The following is a 26,202-nucleotide window of genomic DNA, read 5'->3' on the forward strand; positions in this document are numbered from 1 at the left end:
TGAGACTTCTTTCAGACCGTCACCATGGTCTACCTGTGGATGGCATCATTCATAGGTATACCGTGGTGACGGTCTGAGGGATGTGAAAATAGATCTATAGCGAGAGGACTTGGAGAACTGGTTAACTTTCAAACTGTGGAGAAGTAGTAAATGCGACTAAAACTGATGGTTTTGCTTGTCGTACCACCTCAAGCTCATTTTAACTGGTGTTGCTGGTCTACATTGTTGGTTTTTACTGGCCATGCCAGCTTATGTTGGTCATTCTAGCAAGCCAGCATGACCATCTCACACCAACAATGTCAAGCTTGGCAGGCTGGTCACCAGCATGACCATCTAACACCAGCGGTATCCCACACGACAGGCCATGACCAGCTTCCTCAGATGGTCACGCCAGCATGTCAACCTGGTGGCCTAACCAGCTACACCAGCTAGCAGCAATAGCTGGAAGAAAACTAGCAAAGATCAGCTCAAACCAGCTACCAGCGTACCAGTAGGGATGTTTCACAAATGACCACTGTCACTTTATGGTCCTGGCACACAGGCCGTGTGCATTTGGAGCAGGAGAGGGTGACTTTTCTATCACTGGCAGTTGGACAAAGGCTGCATCGCTTTCTCTTGGATTTTCTTGTCTTAAGTCCTCTTGTGGCTGGGTTGTCTCAGCACTCCCCATATCGCCATGGTCTTGCAAATATTATAGTTACATAAAATGGTTCACATAATATTCATTATCTTACTCACAATCACACTTTGCAGACACAGGTCATTTCTGACCCATGTGTTCAATCATTGTATTGTTTCACAAAACTTAGTCACATTCATGGAGTAGGCATAGAGGAATGAATATAATTATTGGTGTTTGTTAAAATATTAATATGTAATGGTAAATTTTAATATGAAATGACAAATGACACTGATTTCAAAGAGTACTGCAAATAAATTTTGATTATAGGTTCATTTTACATAGGAAATGAATGCGGGTCATTTGTGACCCATGTGTTCAAATGTAATTTAGGCACATAAAAAGTGTTAGAATTCAAGGAGTGACCATCAATTAATGAAAATAATGATTGGTGTTTGGAAGAAACTAAATAAGTGATGGAAACCTGGAATATTAAATTATAAATTGAATTATTTTCTTGAAAATAGCTGAGAAACCCTAACCCTTCAACAAAACTCCATTGAAAATGAATGCGGGTCACTTGTGACCCATGTTATGAATTAGAGGGGTATTGACAGAAAAGTGTTTTTCTTTAAAAAGTTTAAGAGAAAAAAATACAACTTAGTCTTGTAATGAACAAAAACAAGTTAATTGAGGAATTCATGGAGTGCTGGGTCATGAAAATAAGTTTTTTTTAAAGAAATTGCTAAGAAACCCTAGCCCTTCAACAAAACTCCATAGAAAATGAATGCGGGTCACTTGTGACCCATGTTATGCATTAGAGGGGGTTTCAATAGCTCATGCATCAAAGGGTTAAGCTGTAACCATATAATTCCACTTAACTGGGAAATGTGAACTGTGAAATGGAATACACTGCAACTGCACACTAAAGTAATAAAATGACGTTGTACTTCAGCTTTGTCTCATTCATTCATTATGTTGAGAAGAAATATTCCACATGGCTAGCTCCTAAAGAGACTGCAGTGGTACACTATGTCCATTCTCCTTTTTGATTAAAAGATTTGATTCATTGGGCTATTAGGGACCTTGTGAACACTCAATCATACATACAACCTTTTGAAGCCGGTAGAATGTACCAGTGTGTTGTGACACTCTAAAATAACGTTTAAAAAACTCCAATTAATACATGTTTATGTATATATATATATATATATATATATATAAAATACTATTCATTCTGAAAAAACACTTAAACCCATTTTAACCCAAGTGTAACCACACTCACTCTGTTTGAAACCATAGATGGGGCCTAACTGATATTAAACCAAGAAGAGGAAATTACTTTGATCTCTCTTCATGAAAATACATCTGTTTGCCTCTGAGTTTTTGTACAGCATCACAGTGAGTTTGTATCACTGGGCGACCTGCAGAGCACAGTAGTAGAGGCCTGTGTCTGCCAGAGTCAGACGTTTAATATTGAGCTCAGTGGATGATTCTGAGGCTTTGGAATCATATCGTTTGTCAGGGATGACTGCAAATGAACCACCTTTTCCTTGTGTCTGTAACAAATATACCGGTGCTTGGTAAGGATACTGCCTGTACCAAAGAAGATATGCAGAGCTACTGCCTGTTCCATAAGAGCATTTCAGTTTGACAGCTTCATCTTCAACCTTGGTAAAATGTTCCTGTGTGGGATTGATGTGGTCAGCAGTTACATCTGCAAGAAAGACATTTTTAGGAGACAGTGCTCAACAACAAAAGCAATATGCAAACAGGTCATCCACAATTTCAGTGTCATTTTTAAGGGTAGACGAAAATAGAAATGTAAACTGTTAGATGCGTGATGCGTAATTTTCTATGGTAATGAGCATCAGAAGTAGTTCACCTGCTGCCATGATGAGGATGAAGAGCAGTGCTGTCTCCATGTGGAATACACTGTGTTCTGTGTTGGTGCTCACAGCCATCAGAGCTGGTACTGTGTGTGTGTGTGTGTGTGTGTGTGTGTGTGTTGTTACACCCCACTATAAACATGGCCCTCTAGGGGTGAACAATAATCCACCACTGACCCCAAATTCTAATAAACAAGAATGCCTTCTTAAAATAACCCAACCAGTGGGATTTATTAACATTTAGACATACAATCACAAGACACTAAATAACAACATAACTAAAGTCCAAATCAAGGTAACAAGACAAAATCCCAGATGAGAGGCAACGAGACAGTCAGCAGTCCCCACGCAAAAAGCCTCTCCTGAGGAACTGGATCCTGGAGCCTTTAACTCCCAGTCAATCACCAGGTCAGGTGCTGCCAATTAAGGTCGTTGCCCGCATGCACCTGAGCAGAGATAGGAACGGAAGAGGAACAGGGACAAACAGCACTAGGAACACACAATACAAGAAACACATACAGTCGTAACAGTGTGTGTGTGTGTGTGTGTGTGTGTGTGTGTGTGTGTGTGTGTGTGTGAAAGGAGGGAGATTCTGCTTTGAGGACATCTGTAGATCGATGTCAGCCTGTACACAACACGACTCTGTGAGGTTGACATTGTATGGATTTAAGTCTGTTAAATTGATGATAAACTGATCATATTGATCATAATAGTTTGACATTAGATGTAACATTACTGACGTGGGCTGGAATAATAAGAGCAATAAGAACACTTTAAAGGAACACTCCACCGTTTTTTCATATTAAACTACGTCATTCCCTTAACCAAGACGAGTTGATACATACAGTACTGTACCTCTCACGTGTCAATGTGTGCACTCAAAGGCTCTGACGCACGGTGCTACTTTGGTAGTACTTAGCTAGCGCAGTTCATTCATTAGGATCCAAACAGAGATGAAGTTAGAAACGACCAAACACCTTCATGTTTTCCCTATTAAAATACAGTTACACGAGTAGTCACACGACCAAGTATGGTGAGACAAAATAAAACCTGGTCCATTTCTAAGCGGATAAGAAGGATAGCTATATTGTGTGGCGGAATAGTACTTTGACTCGGCGCAGTAATATCATCACTCTTGCACTTTCAGTTTCACTTTGGAGTGAGCTGCATTGAGTCTTAATTGATCACAATGGCAAGAATTGCTTTCTCTTGGAAAATCAGCTAATGTAAGTTTGTATATTTTTTATTTAGATATTCATGGTGGAGCATGATGTTTTTGTACAGTGTTGTTGGGTTTCCTGTCACTGTGGGCCTCAAAGCACAGTAGTAGACAGCAGAGTCAGACACTTGAAGATTCCTGATTGTCAGAGGAACTGTCTTTGTAGTTTTGTTGAGTTCAGCAAGAAATCTTTTTTCAAATTCCTTTTCTCCATCACCACCTCCAAATGAATATCTCGCCAGCATATATTGAGGATGATCATTAGGTTTCTGTTTATACCAGAACAGGTAGGCATTATCGGCAGTTGTATCATAACTACAACCAAGTATCATGGTTCCTCCTTCTGGTGCAGTCTCAGACGTTGATAACTGGTCAACAGTGTCCTCTTTTCCTCTGCACACTGCAGATACATTCAGATACAGATTAGATCAAAACCAAACAGCCAAACCAGCAGAAATTAGCAGTGACTGTCTCAGTTTTAGTCTGTGATTGCCTGCTCAGTTTCCAAAGCTGTAAACAATACTATACATATATTTAATTTCAAACACATGTACAATTATTCAATATTAAATCTGCAATTTAATCTGTGCAAATAAACAAACATAAACTAAACTTGGCATCCACTGACTACAGTTTAGTGATGGATAGTAGACAGAAAGGAAATCACAATAGTAATATCATACCAAAACATGTTGCTGCAATAAGAAGAGAGACCCTCAGCCAGTGATGCATGATGACAAACTGTGCTGATTTTGATACTGAAATGAATCTCTCTCTCTCTCTCTTGTTCCCACTCTCTTTCTCTCTCTCTCTCTCTCTCTCTCTCTCTCTCTCTCTCTCTCTCTCTCTTGCTCCCGCTCTCTTTCTGTCTCTCTCCCTCTCTCAATTTAAGGAGGAGCTTAGGTATGTTGTGGCAATGACATTAGTAATGAATGAAAAATGCAGAAACTTAAGAATGAGCAGACAAATGAGCATAATCACCAACACCGATGGTCAGAGAGGGTGAAATGGCACCGAGATTAGCAGTGAATTACTTCTCGAACTGTGCATCATTTTTCCCAGTGTCAGTCCGAGTACCATCTCAGCCCAGGCTTCCTGTGCTGCTACCAGTAGAGATTTGGAAATTGTGAGCTGCCGCTCTACATGCTGAGAATCACTGAATCACCCCTAGGTATACCTCCAAGTCCATCTGTCTGTCTTACTGGGTCTTCAGCTCAGGGGAAGCCCAAGGGGTGGCAACGTACATGCCAATTCACAACAGTACATGACATGGAAGAAAGTAAAATGCACCTTTCCTCCCCTTTCCATATACCTTGTTCAATGAAATGACACTAATAGACTGATTATTAATAGTAGGACATGTGCTATTTCCACCTTGCCTGTGTGGGTTTTTTGTAGGGAGCAATTGGGTCTTCCGTCACTGTGGGCCTCGGAGCACAGTAGTACACAGCAGAGTCAGACACTTGCAGATTCAGGATTATAAGAGGAGCTGAGTTTGAGGTGAGACTGGCCACAAATCTCCTCTTAAAACCTTCATCATGATCAGCCGTGCTTGCGGACCGTCTCAGCATGAATACAGGGAGTCCATTAGGTTTCTGCTGGTACCAGAACAGATATGGTGCTAGCAGTCCTGTGCTAATGCGGGTGTAATTGCAGGGCAGAGTTACTGAAGCTCCCTCAGTAGCAGTGATAAATCCTCCAAGCTGATCAACAGAGTCCTTAGCTCTGCATTCTGAAATCAGAAATAAAACAACATATTATCATTTAACTTGCAACTAAATGTGGTGTTATTGCAAAGATGATGACAAATGGTGACCATTATGAACCCACCAAAGCAACAAAGAGCAAATAGGAATATGTTCCACAGTCGCAATTCCACAATTTCCATGGCTGAACAGCTTTTCTGAGGAGAGGAGGAATTCAGTTCAACAGGTTGTCATCTCAGTGTGTAATGAAATGCAGTGTTTCTGCTGCCTTGTACAGAATGAATGACATAGTAAGTGCTCTCTCAGTGTAGGGAGCTGTAATGGCGCCACCATGTGGTTGATGGTGATGGTTGGGGACTGGTGATTTCTCAGACTGAAACCCCATTTGACTATAAAGGATAAGCCCAGTCTAATAACAATAAGCACACATTTGAAATCATATTAAGTCTGAATTGAAACAAATATTATATAATGAAGTGTTTGATTTCCCCAAATATCTCCAATGACACACAGACTGACCGTTGGTAATGATTTTTGATAAGGAGGATCACAGTTTCTCTCGAGGCCTGTGATTACATGTTATGTTAAGTTGTATGTGGAACATTATTCCTGTGTCATGCAAGGTAACTGTGACCAAAGATACAGTATGTCACTTTTCACCATTTTCAAAACTCAGACAAAATGTGCAGTGCTATTAAAAGTGATGATGACTCTACTCAAATTGATTTTACCCAAATAGTCTTTTAGCAGTAGAGTGTACTTATTGATAATGAAAGGTTAGCCCACTCATTATAATTCAATTCAGCTGCCCTTGCCTGTACAATATTTGGCAGCAGTAGTGATGGGGATTCACTATTTAACACAGAGAACAGGTGTGACCACAAACACTCAGTCAGGCTTCCACCATAGAGTTGTGGTGCATTGCTATCTGAATTAATCAGGAAATTCCTTTGATCTACAATCTTTTCAAAGGCATAATTTGTGTGCAGGTTTTTGTACAGCATCTCAGACACTTTGTATCACTGGGGAAGGTACTTCTCAGAGCACAGTAGTAAAGAGCTGTGTCTGCCAGAGTCAGATCATTAATATTAAGGTCAGTGGAAAACTGGGATGCTATGGAAGTAAAACGACGATCACGCTCATCAGAGCCAGCTGATGAGCGAGCTGCTTTGTAGAGTAGATACTGTGGTGCCATGTTAGGATACAGCCTGTACCAGTAAAGGCGCACATAGCTGCTGCCTGAATCATATGAGCACTTTAGAGTCACTGACTCTGACTCCTTTTTATTTACTAAGACGTTGTCATCTTTTGGACCAATTGTATCTTGTGCAGACGTATCTGTAAAACAGAGGAAATTATGTCATAGAACGTTGCTATTGTTTTGTTTGTATTTATCCTGGAGAAAATATTGTGTGTATTGAAAATGCCTACCTGTGGCCAGTATGAGAATGATGACCATAAGTGATATCTCTATCTGAAACATGTTTGCTCAAAGCTCTCTGAGCTGTTGCTACATGAGTGCATGAGTTGTGAGAGAGCATTAAAGGTATGAGTCATGACAAGAGAAACGTTTTGATTGGTTAATGGGCTTTCCTGGAAGCGACTGATGTAAACTGGTATGTGACAGTACAAACTTTGAATTCAAACGGTTTCTTCACAATTAATGAGTTGAAACACATCGTTTTGCCCAGAACATTTTCAGTCTGTTAAGAGGCAAAAAGGCACGTTTAGATTACGTCCCCAGACCTAGCATTGTAGATCACTGGGAGCACTGGCCATTTAGCTGCAGCTACAGTTGTAGCACAGATTTTTTTTTTTCTTTTTCAATTTCAGATGCATGTCCAGAATATTAATGTTTATGCATGTCACTCAGGATTACCAGTTAATCTCCATTTATGTGTTGCCATGTAGTAACATATCATGTCCATTTGGTGACACTCCAAATATTTCCATGCACTAATGATTTTATTTTTCTGCATGTTGATTAATCTACAGGGAAAATATTTAGGATCTGACTGTAGCTTTCTTAAAGGAATATTTCGGTATTTTACACTTTAAGCCCGTTTTCTGTATTGCCTAGCATGAAAACGAGTGTTTGATACCAAAATCTTGACGATTGAGCCTGTTTGTGGAATTTGGCAGCTTTAGAATGGAGCTCTGTATGGCTTTAACATTGCTCGCTTTGTAGCCTACATGGACTATTCTGTCCTTAAAACACCCCTAAACGTTCGTTTTTAAAAAATGTGCAGCTCCCCGAGTGGTTACTGGTCTTCAACTATCTTCTATAGCAAGTTTAGCAGCAAAATACAGCTTCTGTCATCTTTTATCATGATTTTCGAAAAAACCCAGAAGTACTTTTTCAGATTCCTCACAACCACTGTGTGCCTAATATCACACACCAGAATTTGAATTTCACTGTGAAACTTGCTATAGAAGATCGTGAGCCATGTGTTTTTCTGCTGGTCAGAACAGGTACGGCACTGAACTGGTGCTGGTGTACTGTAAGTACAGGGCAGAGTTACTGAACCTCCATTTGTGAGAAATCCTCTTAGCTGTAGAACAGATAACATCTAACCATACATCTAATTTTAATGCAATGTTGAAAATGGTTGGACACCTACCAAAATGAAATAAGATAGAAATAAGAAATAAATGATCATGGCTACATTACATGGTGTCTTTCAAGAACAGTGTCTTTCAAGAGGGTTTTATCAGCTGATTTTCTTTTCAACTTGATTCTTCAGAGTCTTTGACAGGCTTACAGTAATAACCTACAGCGAGTAGGGATGTCATGTTGCCACCTGTGGATGAATAACAGAACTGTAAAAAGGGACTAATGCTGTTGAATGTGGAGAGCAACACAGAGGAGCAGAGAGAGAGAGAGATGCCTGAGTAAGGGAGGGGAACAGTTGCATGAGGGAGAAGAAAAGGGCCAGGGAGAGGTGAAGCAAGAGTAGGCAGATGAGTAGATGGACCTGCACAAGTGAGTTGGACCAGAACAAAAGGGAGAAGCAAGGTTGGGAGACTCTGGTGGCGTTCAAACAACAGTGAGAGTTGCTGTCTCTGATCAAATATGGAACAGCACTTTTGTGTCCCTTCTGTGAATTTTTTACTGTATTTGTGTATTTTATTATGACACTTTTGGAAACAAGGGGTGATTTATGTCAGATGTCAGATGAAGAAGACTTAATTTCCCACATTCAAACAAAAAGAAAGAGGTTCAGTAAAAACGATGGTTCAAATAATGCAGTTTTTGAAATGACACCAAATGTTAGTATTTTCAGCTGGTGTACAGTGATTGACTAAATGTTCCTCTTGGATAAACAAAGACCCTAATTTAAATGCTTTGCAAAGTTATTGTGCAAATATTTACGCCATTATATTATATATCTGACCCATTGCATAGCATTTTGCATAGCTATTAGTCAGACTTTGGACTTTGCACATCCCAGCAAAAAAACAACAACAACAAAAAAACCAATCTGACACTTAAATAATAAATAGGATAACTTTAACTACACTGATAATAAACATTTTTGGGAAATTGTGTCAAAACATTCTGGCCGTGGCTTGTTGAATTTACTCAAAGATTGTTAGCATTCATATGGTATTTAAATTTGCCTGTGTACTTTACGTAAAACATGATTAGGGGGGAAAAAAATACATATTTGTACGTTTTAACCTTTTTGGGATTAGACCGTGTCATCTTGAATTTAGTTCCATCCACAGTCAGGTTTTTGTACAGCAGTCTGTCGTTTAGTATCACTGTGGGCGCCATGGCACAGTAGTACAGCGCAGAGTCAGAGACTTGAACAGAGGAGATCTCCAGAAACACTTTAGTTTTCTCTTGGTTTAGTTTGCCCATCAGGCGAGGATGTTTGCCTGGACTCAGGTCTTTCCCAGTGGCGTGCAGCATAAGCAGGAGGAACTGTGGAGCTGATTGGGGATACTGGACATACCAATGGAGATAATCTGCAGAGGAGTAGCTACAGGACAAGCTAACATTTAGTCCTTCCTCTGTGAACACTTCAGTGCTGTCTGGTGTGATTTTGTTTCCCAAAACAGTACCTTAAAACCAGAAAAGATGAAAACAGTGACAAAAATATTACCATTACAAACATATTTTGTGCATAACAGCATTTTCTTCTCATCAAAGCCCATATTATATAGGCCTAATAAATGGCATAACTTACTTGCTAAGGCACTGAGTAACATAAGTCCAGACAGCAACATTGTGGAGGTGTTTACTGAGTTCAGTACAGAGCACTCATTGCTACTTCAATCCTCTTCACAGAGGAAACATCCCACCTGCTGCTGAGCTCCTCCTCTTGGCTAAGCGCTCAGACTTCAGCTCTGGGATTCTGACTGGAGACGAGATCACACCACACACCCAAACAGTGCTCAGTATTTGAAATGTAACATGCCATGTAATTCCACTTAACTGGGGAAATGTGAGCTGTAAACTGGAATGCACTGCACACCGAAAATAGTGAAATTACTTTGTACTTCAGCTCTGTCTCATTTATTCATTATGTAGAGAAGAAGCATAGATAAGTATTAGATAAGAAATTAAAAAATGTCAGATGTGCTTTGTACTACAATATTCAGATAGGACACCAAGTGGAGGGAACGTTCCAACAGCATGTTGCAGGGTCTGATGTTTTATTCATATGACTTTTTGACATTTTTTGTCTGCACAACTATTCTAATATGTTGTGTTCTCATAACCAGGGATAAAGTGCAACATTCGGAAATTGTTAGAACTGAAGCTTGTCCTCTAGCTCCTCTTCTGAAGAGCCTACAGTATGTATGTTCATATCCTCCTTTTGGATTAAAGATGCTCTAAGCGATTTTTTTACACGGTTTCTAAGCTATTATCACATACAGCAAACATCACCTCATCATCCACAAGCTGCCTGTGCCCTGAATGCACTGTAAAAAAAAAATACAGCCTCTGTGGACAGCCCCCTCAGAGTCAGTTGGATGCATTGACACATCATTATACACCAATGCCAGTTACACATTAAAACTTTAAATCCCCTCATGTGACTTTACAGTAAATCACTATTGTTTTTGTGCTGTTCCCATGCATCTTGACTGTGAGGCTTTTTGTTGAGTGCAACAGGGTTTCCTGTCACTGTGGGCTGCATGGCGCAGTAGTAGACAGCAACGTCTGATACTTTAGCAGATGACATCTCCAGGAACACTTGTCTTGCTGTCTTGTTATGTTTGATTGATATCCCAGGAACAGGGGGAGTTGCATTGGTGATAAAACCTTCATAATCCAGAATGAGAAACTCTGGCACAGACTGGGAGAACTGGCGATACCAGTGCAGACTGTAATCAGTTCCATTGTACCTGCAGGAGAGCTGAACATTTTCTCCTTCTGTAGCATGCGTCTCTACAGTGTCAGGAGCAATAGGGCTTTCAGTACTTTTACCTACAAATAAAGGGAAATTCAGTTCAGAAGTTCAGTTTTGCAGTATACAACTAATAGTAAGACAATGTTACGATTGGTTGTCTGCTGATGATTTTGAGTGATGGAGAGCATACAGTACCCAGGCAGGTTGAAAGCAATAGCACTGTCAGAGGAATCATCATGGTGGAGCACATTGTGTAGTTCATCGTGTGTGAGGCTGAAATCTGTTTGGAGTCATTTCTTTCATCTCATCAGATCTCACCTCCTTCAGCTCCTCTCCTGATTGGTAGACAGAGTGTGCAGCTGTGGGCTGTCAAAGCACAGTAGTATACAGCAGAGTCAGACACAAATCTCTTCTTGAAACCTTCATCATCGACCGTGCCTGAGAACCGTCTAAGCATGATTATAGGGAAGCATAGGCTTCTGTTACCTGAGCAGATACTGTGTTGATATTCTGGTTCTGGTGTAAGTAGGGCAGAGTTATTGAATCTCCCTCAGAAGCAGTGAAATCAATCATTCTGAAATCAAAAAAGTAGAACAGATTTTAATGCAGTTGATACTGTAATGGTTGGGACACCATTATCACCATTACCACGATCTGGATCACTCTGAAAATCGTTTCTTCCTTGGGTCATTTCAGACCTTTCCTGAAAATTGAATCGAAATCCATCCATAACTTTTTGAGTTACTGTATCTTGCTAACAAACAGGCAAACGAACAAACAAACCCAGATGAAAACATAACCTCCTTGGCGGAGATAATAACCTAGTTATGCTGATTTTCAGTTGTCTTGAGGAATGTGATGCTGCCATCTCATGGATGAATGACAACACTGTTAAGAGGGACTTTTTGAATGGATGTTGTTGTTCAGTATGAAGAGCAACACAGGGGAGCAGAGCTAAAAAAAAGTAATGCCTGGACCAGGGAGAGAAACAGTTGCATGAGGGAGAGGAAGAGGACCAGGGCGAGGTGAAGCCGGACTGGGCAGATGAGACATTTGACCTGGAAAAATGTGAGATGGACCAATAAAAAGACACCTGAAAGGGTGTGGTGGTATTCTAAGAAGAGTGAGAGCTGTTGCCTCTGATGAAGTATAGTACAGCACTTTTGTGTCCCTTGGGTGCATTGTTTTACTTCATTTTATTTTGAGACTTTTGGAACCCAGGGTGATTGTCAGATGTCACTGCATTTCTCAAACGTACTATTTTTTGTACTACGCATTCTCAAGAAAGTTTCAACTTGAATCGCATGTCGTATCGCGTATCGCATATTGAGTACAGAACCATTATACTATCAAACATTACACAAATCAAATTGTCCATTAAAGGTGGGGGAGCACATGCTAGAGATGAAGAGGCTCAAACTCAATCGTTCAGCTCCCAGCTCCCCCACATATAATAGTGATATCATGTAGACTGAAAATGCATTTAATAACATTATATTTGAATATTGGGAAATCCTCCCCAAAAATACACCTATTTAGGTACTGGATTAGATGTAAACAGACATTATGACAAACCCCATGGCAATCTTTTTTAATCATCCGTATAATTGCCATTGCCATTACCATATCAAATCTTTGAGTGTTTTTGTTGGATGCAGCTGGGTTTCCTGTCACTGTGGGCTCCATGGCACAGTAGTAAAGAGCAGAGTCTGATACTTCAGCAGATGAGATCTCCAGGAACACTTGCTGCGCTGTCTTGTCATGTTTGATTGATATCCCAGGAACAGGGGGAGTTGCTTTGGTGATAATGTTTTGATAATCCAGAATGAGAAACTGTGGCACAGACTGGGAGAACTGGCGATACCAGTGCAGACCATTAGCAGTTCCATTGTATCTGCAGGAGAGCTGAACATTTTGTCCTTCTATGGCACACTTCTCTGCACTTTCTGGACCAATATATTTTTCAGCACTCTTTCCTACAAATGAAGGGAAATTATTCAGTTTTGTGTATGTAAGTGTACAAGATATCATGCCGAATACAGTTGCAAACTGTTTAGATTATGAAATAATGTTTCTTACCTAGAAGCGTTGAAAATAGTAGCAGCGCTACTGAACTCATCATGGTAAAACACATGGTGTAGTTTATGGGGAGGCTGGTGAACACTTCTGCTTGGAATCAGTTCTCCACTCAATTACTTGATGTCACCACAATGCTGTTTGTCTGTCTGTTCAGCTCCTCCTCTGGCTATACAGTACGACGTGCAGGAGAGAAGACAGAAGGAGTTCTCTAGAAGCTGGAGTGATGTCATCTTGTAAACTGAAACCTGAAAAAAAGAAAAAGTTAAGATGTTCATGAAACACATAAGAATGTTTCACAACCTTTTGCACTTTTGAAACTCTAACCATTTGTGTTAGAAATGCAATACAGAATACAGTCTGAGGACAGTGATGGTTTGTTGTTGTAGTATGAAACGAAAGCGTCTAATGAAAGAATGGCATTTTGATCTTCTGAATTGGAAACTGAATCTATAATGTGAAGCAAGCGGCGGACTTTGTCCGACGCTAGTCTAGTTTTAATGAACCCAGTTTGGTCGTGGTGAACCAAATGGGGCATGAAGCACTCTAAGCGTGTCGCTAAGACCTTAGTGTAGAGCTTAACTTCACAATTCAGAAGACTAGGCCTGTAAGAGGAACAGACGTTGGATGGCTTGCCCTTCTTAAGCAGCAGAGATATTATTGCAATATTTGAACTAGCATAGAAGGAGCCTCTGTTAATGGAGAAGTTAAACATATTCAACAAAAGAGGGCCAAGCTGGGGCCAGAGGACCTCAAACAATTCTGGTGGTATTCCATCCAGGCCCGGAGACTTGCCTCTGTTCATTGCTTTAATGGCTAATCTCAGTTCTTCCAAATGAATAGGTGCCTCTAAGGAACACACAGCTTCAGGAGACAATTTGGGTACAGTAGTTGCAATGGTTTGAGGAATTCAGAGCAGACAATCCTGTGGCACCTCTGATGTGTAAAGACTTCAGTCTTCAGACTTCAAACTTCAGTCCGATGTTATGTCCCCCTCCTTAGTCCTTATAGCTGATATATTTGCTAGATCATCATTCTTTCTTAGTTTATAAGCAAGCAAACGGCTGGGACGAGCGCTGCTTTAGTAAAGATTTTGCCTAGTCCGATGGATAGTAAATTCCGCTTCCCTTCTTAACAAGCTGCCAAGTTCATCACATAATTTTTGTCGCTTACAGATGTTTTTTGGAGAAGTATTATTTAGCATTTCTTCTTCAAGGGCAGCAATTTCAGACTCCAAGCAGTTTACACAATGTTTTTTGGATTTATTGAGATTACATGAGGAAGTCGTTTTATTTCTGATGCACCCTTAAATTTAACTGCCTCCCACAGTGCACGTGGATCATCCACTGAAGGGCCATTTATTTGAATAAATTCCTCCAACTCTGCCTCCAGCTCGTGTATGAATGTGTCATTCTGAAGCAGTGATGTATTAAAACGCCACCGGACTGCCCTAGGTTGACCAACCCTTAATGAGAAACTAGAACAGCCCTGTGATTGGATAAAGCTATTGGAGTCATTGCAATACTGCAAATGTCATTGAAAAGAGTTTTGGATGCAAAAATGTAGTCTATTCTTGAGAAAGATTTATGACGAACGGAAAAAAGGTATATTCTCTGGAAGAGGGATTCATCATTCACCATATAGATGCCAGTCGCTGATCTCTGCTTATCTCTGGTACTGTATACTGATGTTAAGTTTTGCCTATTGTAAGTGAGTATACTGAGATGATGATGCTTTTTAAGTGGTACAGTATACTGCCTAGTTCTGTGTATCACATAGACTACAGCATTAGAGCCCTTGGTGTCTCAAATAGTACCAACTGAATTTGATTCACTTTCATTCAGTTATTTTCAACGGAACAGGCAACATTTATCCACTTGATGGCGCCATGTAGCCTATGTGTAAAACAGGTTCTATGTTGTGTATTACATATGTAATATGTATGTGTGTGTGTGTGTGTGTGTGTGTGTGTGTGTGTGTGTGTGTGTGTGTGTGTGTGTGTGTGTGTGTGTGTGTGTGTGTGTGTGTGTGTGTGTGTGTGTGTCTGTCTGTCTGTCTGTCTGTCTGTGAAATAGATAAATATGTGAAAACATTCTCTAAGGTTACTTCTAGCATTCAGATGGTATTCAATTGTATGTATTTGAAAGCGAATACACGCCGACTCTTTGGACAAGCTACTGATAACGGGGATATATAATATGAAATACAGAAAGAGAGTGCACACTCCAGAAGTTAATTGTGTATGCCCATATTCATTGAAATATGAATTCACCCTCAGTCAGGTTTTTGTACAGCAGTCTGTGGTTTAGAGTCACTGTGGGCCTCAGAGCACAGTAGTACAGTGCAGTGTCAGAGACTTGAACGGAGGAGATCTCCAGAATCACTCTATTTTTCTCTTGGTTTAGTTTCCCCATCAGGCGAGGATGTTTGCCTGGGCTCGGGTCTTTCCCAGTGGCGTGCAGCACAAGCAGGAGGAACTGTGGAGCTGATCGGGGATACTGGACATACCACTGGAGAGAATTTGCAGAGGAGTAGCTACAGGACAAGCTAACATTCAGTCCTTCCTCTGTGTACACTTCTGTGCTGTTGTCTGGTGTGATTTTATTGCCCAAAACAGTACCTTAAAACCAGAAAAGATGAAAACAGTGACAAAAATATTACCATTACAAACACACAGTATTTTGTGCATAACAGCAGTTTCTTCTCATCAAAGCCCATATTATGTAGGCCTAATACATTGAATAACTTACTTGCTAAGGCACCGAGTAACATAAGTCCAGACAGCAACATTGTGGAGGTGTTTACTGGAGTTCAGTACAGTGCACTCATTGCTACTTCAATCCTCTTCACAGAGGAAACATCCCACCTGCTGCTGAGCTCCTCCTCTTGTCTAAGCGCTCAGACTTCAGCTCTGAGATTCTGACTGGAGACGAGATCACACCACACAAGCAAACAGTGCACAGTATTTAAGCTGTAATATGTCATGTAATTCCACTTACCTGGGAAATGTGAACTGTAACCTGAAATCAAATATCCTTAATTACTGACAAGATAGAGCAACATAATGCATCTCTATGGAAGACAAATTCAAACAGTTCCTGTCTGCTTAAAGAGGCGTGTCGCAAAGACGTCATAGTGGGATATCGATCTCTGTCAGATTGGCAAGCAGTTCAGTTTGAATGTTAACAGGTCTGCTTAAAGGGGGATTTAGCCCCCCTCCCCTTTGCGAAGACAGAATGCGGAAATGATCGAACGTTTGCGCCTCTCGCTCCGCTTTAACCCTCTCTGCTGAAATGCACTGCAGACTGCACACTGAAAATAGTGAAATGACTTTGTACTTCAGCTTTGTCTCATTTATTAATTATGTAGAGAAGAAACATCATGCATAGATAAGTATTAGATTAGAAATAATAAATGACAGATGTGCTTTGTACTACAAAATTCAGTTAGATGTCTACCAAGTAAGGGAAAAAGTATTGTCTGCCAGTCATTATCGGAAAATAAGTCCTGACAGGGACAACAGGACACCAAGTGGAGGGAACGTTCCAACAGCATGTTGCAGGGTCTGATGTTTTTTTCATTTCACTTTTTGGCATTTTTTGTCTGCATAGCACAACTATTCTAATATGTTGTTTTCTCATAACCAGGGATAAAGTACAACATTTGGAAATTGTTAGAACTGAAGCTTGTCCTAGCTCCTCTTCTGAAGAGACTACAGTTGTACAGTTCAGACAGGAAACTCTCAGAATTAGTAAATAAGATTTTATTAGTGTAAGTACAAGGTAGTATGCTTGGTCATGGCGCCCTAGATCTGCTCAAGATGCTGCTGCAAAGTTAAAGCTGCGAAGCTGCATAAATACAAGTAACACTGTAAATTGCTGCCACAATAAATAAGACAAGCAGAAATTAACGAGAATCCCCCTTTAAGCAGATCTAGACAGGTGGAGCTGGGGAGGAGGAGGGAGCAAATAAACGGCGTCATAGCGCAAGAGCTAGGTGAATCTGACAGCGGAGACTGCGGAGAATTTAAACTAGCGCAGGCGTATAGGAGCTAAGGTGATTGGTTAGGTTGCGTTGTCACTAATTAGGGGCGTCACTCCGATTTTCCTGTATGAACTTAGTCATTACATTCATTCTCTTTTTGGGTTAAAGGTTCTCTAAGCTATTTTTTACACGGTCTCTAAGATAAAACTTTTTTTTTTCACATACAGCAAACATCACCTCATCATCCACTAGCTTCTTGAATTTCCCCTTGAGGATCAATAAAGTATCTATCTATCTATCTATCTAGCTGCCTGTGCCCTGAATAGGACCATTAGAATGTTGCAGAGTCTGGTGCTTTTTCATGATACGTTTTTACTTTTTTTTGGTCTGCACAAATTTTTTCACTGCACTTTCACTGTTGTTTAGGCTATATGTTCTGCTCTGATATACATAATTCAACATTTGGAAATGGGTAGAACTGAATGTTAAATTGCTGAATTGTCCTCTAGCTCCTGAAAAGACTCTGCAGTGGTATGTCCATTCTCCTTTTGGGTAAACAATCTGATATCATTTACTTGGTTATTAGGCACCTTGCAGACACTCAATCCACAAGTTAGTAGTTTCACAGAACAGTTTGAAGCCGTTATTCACGAAAGTAGTGTTTGACACATTACAGCAATATTTTACATTAAACTCCAGTTACTGTAATACATGTTGTGTTATTTGCAAGAAATACTGCTATTTTTAAAACTTTTTAAACCCATTTCAAAAACATAAAGTCCCTGTAAGTCATTTTATACAGAATGTTATCCACATTCAAATAACAGGTGTACACAATCGCTCAATTTAAAACCATGGCGGCTAACTGATATTAAACCAAGAAGAGGAAATTACTTTGATCTCTTTACATAAAAAATGCATCTGTTTGCCTCTGAGTTTTTGTACAGCATCACAGTGAGTTTGTATCACTGGGCGACCCACAGAGCACAGTAGTAGAGGCCTGTGTCTGCCAGAGTCAGACGTTTAATATGGAGCTCTGTGGATGTTTCTGAGGTTTTGGATTCATATCGTTTGTCAGGGATGTGTTCAGATGAACCACCTGTCCCTTGTTTCCATAGCAAAAAAACAGGTGCTTGGTGAGGATACTGCCTGTACCAGTAAAGAGTAGCATAGGTGGAGCTTGTTTTATAAGAGCATTTCAGCTCGACAGCTTCATCTTCAACTTTAGTAAAATATTCCTGTTTAGGACTGATTTCGTCAGCAATTATATCTGCAAGAAAGAAAAACATATTAGGTAGGCAGCAGAGGCGTCATGCAAGCCAAAATTCTTAGGGGGCACAATCAGCGACGTTGCAATAATTTTCCGACGGGGGGGGGGGGGGGGGGTAGTGCCCTATATTGGACTAGGGGGGTGGGTGGCCTTAGCCTATAGCGAGCTATCTGGCTACAATACACAACTGAAACAAAAGTCACAAACTCTGTAGAACCTAACTCCACATTACGGTTTCATTTACAGTAGGATAAATTGCTAAAAACTGTATTGCTCACAAATACACTGTAGCCTACGAGAATTTGAGCTGCAACTTGTCTTAGCTTTGACTTCACCTGCCAACACGTCAACGCATCCCTGAACTTGAAACGCTTCCTCTCCAATCGCGACATAGCCTATGCTTTCAATCACAACGAGTTCTAGCCACGTTCAGAGTGGTAGATAGGCTAAAACAGTTTGTCCTGGCGGGCTACATCCCACTGCCCATTCACTCCCTGAGAAGCCGGCTTCCCTGGAAATGCGATTTTGGAGTGTTTGGTGAACTTTGTGATCATCACCAACATTTCCTGGTCCACAAATAATTCCGCTACTTTTTAATATCTTCCGAATGTAATGTTGATTTATTGCATAGCCTACTTACCACTTCAACACCATTGACTGTAGCAGTCCAAACTGCAGTTTGACTGTTCAAAGTGTAGCCTAACGTTAACTGTAACAGTTCAACATAAACACAACAATGCGTGCTCACCGTGCGTGCGTTACTACGGGAACATATACAGTATGCTACAGACACCAATTTTAGGAAAAGGGCTGATGGCCGGTCATTAGCTATAGGTTTATTACACATCCAGAGTTGTTATAGGCTCTGGAATGGATTATTATGGAGCATAATCGGAGAGTTATGATTAAAAAAAATATCAGGGACGAAAAATCAGAGGGGGCACGTGCCCCCTTTACTTCAATGGGCATGACGCCACTGGTAGGCAGTACTCAACAATAGCATTGGGCAAACAGGTAATTCATGATTTGAATGTACTCTAGAGTTAGAAGAAAAATGGAGATGTAAAGCATTAGAGGTGTAGAGCATCAGAAGTACCTGCTGCCATGATGAGGATGAGGAGCAGTGCTGTCTCCATGAGGAATACACTGTGTTCTGTGTTGGTGCTCACAGCCATCAGAGCTATTACTGTGTGTGTGTGTGTGTGTGTGTGTGTGTGTGTGTGTGTGTGTGTGTGTGTGTGTGTGTGTGTGTGCTCTAGCTGTGGAAAGGGGGCAGGTTCTGCTTTGAGGACATCTGTATGCCACACTGCAGATCCATGTCAGCCTGTACACAATAAAAACTCTTACATGTCAAGGTGATTTTAGTCGGTTACATTTTCTGATAAATAAAGTGACTAAATTGATCAGAATATTTAATATTAGATGTGACATGAGCTGGAAGCTGGGATAAAAGTGAAAATAGATACCTTACACTGTAAGTATGATATCTGCAACAATAGTATCAAAATCAACTTTGGTCCATTCACATTACTGTAATAGTGTGACAATTGTGTATTACATTTTATGGAGAGTTTCTGACATCATTAATTTGTGACATTCTCATTATAATGTGCATCAACAATATCCATGTTATAAATATCCATCCTTTTGCACTAAGGACTCCACTAGTCCTTACTGATTATTGCATAAAAAAAAGATAGCCTAAAGAAAAAAACGAAAGAAAAATAATCATAAAGTCATTGATCATCATGAGATACACATGAACTGATGGCCAACACAAAAAAACAGAAAACTTTTTTTTTTCAATATACTTCCTCTTTAAGTATAACAAATATTTTTCACGTACAGTTCACCTCCTTAATCCTTGCCCTCGACAGGGACATGCACAGGGCAGAGTTGCCCGGGCAACTGCCCGTCTGTCCTCTTTGACTGAGATGCCCTCTGCAAATAATGTACGCAAAAGTGCCACATATATTGGTCAATTGCTGTAGCTCATGTAGTATCATTTTGAATGGCATTGTTTTGAAATGGCAAACATGTGACTTTATGTCAGATTGATGTCTTATGCAGAGAACCGTGTTCAGTGCATTTAAAAAGTGCCATTTTGAATTGCAAAATGTGTGCAAAGCAGAAAATGTGTTTAGACTTTTGGAGACTTGAGAAGAAGTTTTGCTCTCTCTGTGTTAGTTTAAATAATTGTGCTATGTGTGTCATTTTAGTGTGTTAGCAATTGGAAAAAACTGTAATTGGGAAATGTGAACTGGAAACTGGAACACACTGCACACCAAAATATAAAAATTACTTTGTACTTCAGCTTTGTCTCATTCATTATGTTGAGATAAAATAATCCACATGGATAAGTAAGAAATGACAGATGTGCTTTTTTTTTTTTTTTTTTTTAAGATATTTTTTGGGGCTTTTATGCCTTTAATCAGACAGGACAGTGTAGGGTGACAGGAAACGAGTGGGAGAGAGAGTAGGGTGGGATCCGGAAAGGACCACGGGGCGGGAATCGAACCCGGGTCGCCGGCGCGCGGCGCAGGCGCCCCAGCCAGTCGTGCCACGACTGGGGCTGACAGAAGTGCTTTGTACTACCAAACATGGTCTATCAAGGGATAATGTATTGTCCACCAGTCATTATCAGAAAATAATTCCTGACAGAGAGAACAGGACCATTGGAATGTTGCAAGGTCTGGTACTTTTTCTTTTTACATTTTTTTTGGTATGTCCATTCTCCTTTTGGGTTAAAAACCTGATATCATTCACTGGGCTATTATAGGGACCTTGTCACTCAATCCATAACTGAGTAGTTTCATAGAACAGCTTGAAGCCATTATTCACATGAAATGTAGTGTTTGACACTTTAAAGCAATATTTAATAAACTCCAGTTAATACATGTTTTGTTATTTGCAACAAAAACTGCTATTTTTAAAACCTTTTTAAACCCATTTTAAAAATGTATTGTCCCTGTAAGTCATACACTTTATACAGGATGTTATCCACATTCAAATAACAGGTGTAACCACAATCGCTCAATTTATAACCATAGATGGCGGTTAACTGATATTAAACCAAGAACAGGAAATTACTTTGATATCTCTTCATAAAAATACTTCTGTTTGCCTCTGAGTTTTTGTACAGCTCCACAGTGAGTTTGTATCACTGGGCGACCCACAGAGCACAGAAGTAGAGGCCTGTGTCTGCCAGAGTCAGACGTTTAATATGGAGCTCTGTGGATGTTTCTGAGGTTTTGGATTCATATCGTTTGTCAGGGATGTGTTCAGATGAACCACCTTTCCCATCTTTCCATAACAAAAAAACAGGTGCTTGGTGAGGATACTGCCTGTACCAGCAAAGAGTAGCATAGGTGGAGCTTGTTTTATAAGAGCATTTCAGCTTGACAGCTTCATCTTCAACCTTTGTAAAATATTCCTGCATAGGACTGATTTGGTCAGCAATTATATCTGCAAGAAAAAAAACCTTTTAGGCAGTATTCAACAATAGCATTTGGCAAACAGGTAATTCATAATTTGAATGTACTCATTACAGTTGGAAGAAAAATAGAAATGTAAAGCATTAGATGCGTGATTGTGATTTTCTATGGTAATGAGCATCAGAAATAGTTCACCTGCTGCCATGATGAGGATGAGGAGCAGTGCTGTCTCCATGTGGAATACACTGTGTTCTGTGTTGGTGCTCACAGTCATCAGAGCTATTACTGTGTGTGTGTGTGTGTGTGTGTGTGTGTGTGTGCTGTAGCTGTGGAAAGGGGGCAGGTTCTGCTTTGAGGACATCTGTATGCCACACTGCAGATCCATGTCAGCCTGTACACAATAAAAACTCTTACATGTCAAGGTGATTTTACATGGATTTAGTCAGTTACATTTCCTGATAAATAATGTGATTAAATTAATCAGAATATTTTTAATAGATGTGACATGAGCTGGAGTATGGAGAGTTTCTGACATCATTCATTTGTGATATTCTCATTATAATGTGCATCAACAATAGCCATTTTGTAAATATCCATCCTTTTGCACTGAGGGCTCTTAGTCCTTACTGATTGTTGCATAAAAAAGATAGACAAAATGGGAATTAAAAAATGAATGAAAAATAAAAAGCAAGTCATCGATCATCATGAGATACACATGAACTGCTGGCCAACATATAAAAACAGAAAAAGAAAATTCCTCAATATACTTCCTCTTTAAGTATTCAAAATATTTTTCACATACAGTCCACCTCTTTAATCCTAACCCTCTAAACAGGGACGTGCACAGAGCAGAGCTATAGTTGCCCGGGCAACTGCCCGTCTGTCCTCTTTGACTGAGATGCCCTCTCCAAAAAAATTTACAATATGCAAAGGCATGTTTAAAGTAATGCAATGAAGGTAAAAGAGATTTAAAACTAAATGTCCACCTTTAAAGAGATAATTTCCACTATATGATCCTTTTGGGGCTCCATATATTTTGAGTGCGATTTAATCACAGTTTATTTCATGATAAATTGCCAGACACTTATCCATAAATGTAGCTGTTCACACTTTTTGTTGGGGAAAAGAATCTGGCAATATATATAAAATAGTCTTCCTTGCCATTGAGAAACATCTATATCTATCTATTAAATCTTCTTGACCTGATCATGAGTAGCCTAATGGATAGTGACACAAACATTGAAATATCAATTGCTCAGTTTGACTTGAAACTGATATGGGCTAATTGATTTCTTACTAAGAGCCAAATACTTCCATCTCTCGCAATATAAAAAACGTCTGTTTGCTACTGACTTTTTGTACACCGTTCCAGAGAAGGACCTGGATTAACAATATAAGCTCAGTGGATGTGAAGTTTTTATCTCACCGATGAAACTGTTCTTATTATTTCAATTTATTGCACCTTTTTATTACAAACACTGATGTGAACATGAAATATTGCAGATATACTTCCCAAGAGTTTGTGATGAATATGGAAGGCCAGTAACTAATATAATGTTCTCATACTGTGCATCACTTTGAAAGTGTCTGCAAAATACCTTACCCATGATCTGAGTACCATTGGCTTGGGTTATGAACATTTTTCTCATTATTAACCCCTTGTTGTAATGAGGATCATTATTTGTGGTCTACATTCAGTGTTGCTGCTTAAAGTCCTCATTGCTGCTTCTGAGTTAGGTAGTGTAGACTTCACTGATGCAAAGCCTGCTGTGAGGATTCTTGCATGTCATGTTAGATATGCCCCTCCCCACAGCACTTTCAGCGTGTCTGCATGTAGTAGAGGGAACAGCATGTTGGGCACAATCTGGAATGTGGAATAAGAACATGAAATTGCAGAGCTAATTCTTGGAATGTTTGAGAGTGCTTTCCTTCATTCACAATAAAAGTGTTTTTTTAATTATTCTGGTAATATTCTAATATACAATTCAGTATTGTATATTTAAGCATTATTGCACGAGTGGGAGTGGTGTTGTTGGCCAATATCGCCACGGCTGTGGTTCGCCGCAGGCACGAAGCCGAAGGCTTATCTATGACAAATGTGGTGATGGGAGACCATTACTATATTTTTCACTACCATGCATCCTCCTTCAAAAGAAGTTCTGGTTGCAATATCATCAAAACGTGATTCTGTCATAACAATTAGGTAGTTCAGGGATTGTCTATCGTTTCACTCAGAGTATATTCAGGAAGTAACTAACACTAATGCCCTCTGCTGGCTATAATTATGTGTTACATTAAATTGCAAAATATTCATCATCCATTTCAGTGGTTTGCCGTAGGCTAGGACATATATTGTGCCAAATACTTTTCGCAATACATAATCATTTTTGTAATACAGTAGAAAATTGAAGTGGACAAAACTGGAATATGGCACGGAATGATGTTTAGTGCATTCTGTATTTTGACATAAGATACATGCTGGCCTAGGGCATCTATCATGTGGGCAGAATCACCTTTGTTGACAAGAGAAGTGCATTCAGCCTTATTATGTCCACAAAAGGAAGTAGTTAATTTTAGTCCATGAAAGTGTTCAGTGTTTCATGGACACAATACAATCAGATTTTTGTATTGCATGGACAAAAGACATTATGAAGCTTTATGGTTTCGTAATACATGTGTCTATTTTGTAGCACAAAATGCATTCTGTCTGCTAAACTTTTAATTGATTTATAATTATTTTGATTATTTTTACATATTTTCTTTTCATTACTGTGCACTGACTGAAGTCAAGGTTACAGGGGCACAGTACCTTCATGCAGAAGGCAGCCATGGTGTACTGGTTAGCGCATCGGGCTTGTAACCGGAGGGTTGCCGGTTCGATCCCCGACCAATCCACCACGGCTGAAGTGCCCTTGAGCAAGGCACCTAACCCCTCACTGCTCCCCGAGCGCCGCTGTTTGGGCAGGCAGCTCACTGCTCTGGGTTGTGTAATTCACCTCACTGTGTGCTCACTGTGTGCTGTGTGTTCACTAATTCGGTTAAATTGGGTTAAATGCAGAGAACTGAATTTCCCTCGCGGGATCAAAAAAGTATATATTCTATTCTAAGACCTCCACCTTTAAGCTATGGTTGAAATGTTCTCACTGTAGTGTAATTATATCAATTACAAGGATAAGCATGTGGAATTACTTGAAGTGAATATAACATAACAATGACAATAGACATAACAGCATGCTGTTCAAAACGGGAATATCACAGCCCTGTGTGTATCCTTCAAGTTTCAAATATCTGTATCCTCACCTTCTAACATTAGACCACTTTGTGTTATGAAAGGCTGGGTTTCCTGACACTGTGGGCCTCATGGCACAGTAGTAGAGAGCAGAGTCTGACACATTAGCCGATGAGATCTTCAGGAACACTTGTCTTGCTGTCTTGTTGTGTCTAATTGATATCCCAGGAACAAGAGCTGCACTGGAAACAATTCCTTCAAAATCCAATATAAGGAACTGAGGCACAGATTGAGAGAATTGACGATACCAGTGTAGTCCGTAGTCAGTTCCGTTGTACCTGCAGGACAGTTGAACATTTTCTCCTTCTGTGGCATGCATTACTGCAGTGTCTGGAGCAATGTTCCCAGTATTCTTACCTACGAATACACAATGACTGTGCATTGGAGTTGGTTATCATATTAAACACCATGCATGTTTAAAGTAATGCATAGGTATTCCCATTTTCATCAATTTACAACAACTGGATATTGATTTAGCTTGAAGAAAATCCCCAATTTGCCTTAAATAGATGAACATTTTTGTGATACCTGCAACAACATTATATACCGTAATACCAGACATTTCAGGTGTGCATCAGCTTCTCAGACATATACATTTACTGTTTTTTTTAAGTCAGTGTAGCATCAAAATAAGCTTGAAGCTTAATATCTCTTACCCAAGAAAGTTGAAAACAGCAGCAGTGCTACAGGAATCATCATGGTAATGCCCATAGTGTAGTTCATGCGGGAGGATGCTGATCGGATTCAGTTTTTCACTTTCAAACACTTTAATCTGATCAGCACAATGCTGCCTGTCTGTTCAGCTCCTCCCCTTGGGTTGGTTGGTCACAACCTGCCCTCATCTAGTCCTAAAAGACCAATTAGCAACAACTGATTATTGTGTCTAGAAAATAGTTGAGTAAATATATTTTTATTGAGATACACATTGTACACGTTATTTAGGTACAGATGATTTTGTACAGTGTTACTTTGTTTCCTGTCACTGTGGGCTGCAGAGCACAGTAGTAGACAGCAGAGTCTGACACTTGAAGGTTCTTGATTGTCAGTGGAACTGACTTTGTAGTTTTGTTGAGCTCAGACAAAAATCTTCTTTCAAATTCCTTTTCACTATCACCACCTCCAAATGAATATCTCCTCAGCATATATTGAGGATGATCATTAGCTTTCTGTTTGTACCAGAACAGGTAGGCATTATTGGCAGCTGTGTCATAACTACAGCCAAGTATTATGGTTCCTCCCTCTGGTGCAGTCTCAGACGTTGATAACTGGTCAACAGTGTCTTCTTTTCCTCTGCACACTGCAGATACATTCAGAATCAGATTAGATCAAAACCAAACAGCCAAACCAGCAGGA

At 39.9% G+C, this 26,202-nt stretch overlaps 1 protein-coding gene and 3 gene segments (V, D, J or C); all 4 read right to left on the reverse strand.

Moving 5' to 3' along the window:
* Positions 1-2,031: 2,031 nt before the first annotated feature.
* On the reverse strand, positions 2,032-2,583 carry LOC134099438 (immunoglobulin lambda variable 4-60-like). The segment is given in 2 exon segments: positions 2,032-2,336; positions 2,505-2,583. Coding segments are annotated over 2 exon segments (384 nt in total).
* A 1,472-nt stretch (positions 2,584-4,055) lies between these two features.
* Positions 4,056-11,098, reverse strand: LOC134099448 (uncharacterized). The gene is made up of 5 exons (XM_062552327.1): positions 10,992-11,098; positions 10,499-10,873; positions 9,742-9,798; positions 5,107-5,459; positions 4,056-4,127 (listed from the first exon to the last, which is right to left on the reverse strand). The coding sequence occupies exons 1-5, from the start codon at positions 11,056-11,058 to the stop codon at positions 4,056-4,058; spliced, it is 924 nt and encodes a 307-aa protein (XP_062408311.1). The 5' UTR covers positions 11,059-11,098.
* On the reverse strand, positions 8,130-9,771 carry LOC134102309 (T cell receptor alpha variable 9-1-like). The segment is given in 3 exon segments: positions 8,130-8,234; positions 9,116-9,501; positions 9,627-9,771. Coding segments are annotated over 3 exon segments (438 nt in total).
* Positions 11,099-21,106: 10,008 nt separating the features above from the next.
* Positions 21,107-21,870, reverse strand: LOC134102319 (T cell receptor alpha variable 9-2-like). The segment is given in 2 exon segments: positions 21,107-21,591; positions 21,756-21,870. Coding segments are annotated over 2 exon segments (384 nt in total).
* Positions 21,871-26,202: the final 4,332 nt, after the last annotated feature.

The sequence above is a fragment of the Sardina pilchardus genome, chromosome 2 (genome assembly GCF_963854185.1).
Source record: "Sardina pilchardus chromosome 2, fSarPil1.1, whole genome shotgun sequence".
Lineage (NCBI taxonomy): Eukaryota > Metazoa > Chordata > Actinopteri > Clupeiformes > Clupeidae > Sardina > Sardina pilchardus.

Excerpts from the sequence above, each read along its gene's own strand:
- LOC134099448 (XM_062552327.1), bottom strand. The coding sequence starts at position 11,058 with ATGAACTACACAATGTGCTCCACCATGATGATTCCTCTGACAGTGCTA. Across the intron at positions 9,799-10,498 it reads GGAACAGCACAAAAACAATA|TCAGAATCCCAGAGCTGAAG; the intron begins GTGATTTACTGT and ends TCTCGTCTCCAG. Across the intron at positions 5,460-9,741 it reads GAGGAGGAGCTCAGCAGCAG|AATGCAGAGCTAAGGACTCT; the intron begins GTGGGATGTTTC and ends TTCTGATTTCAG.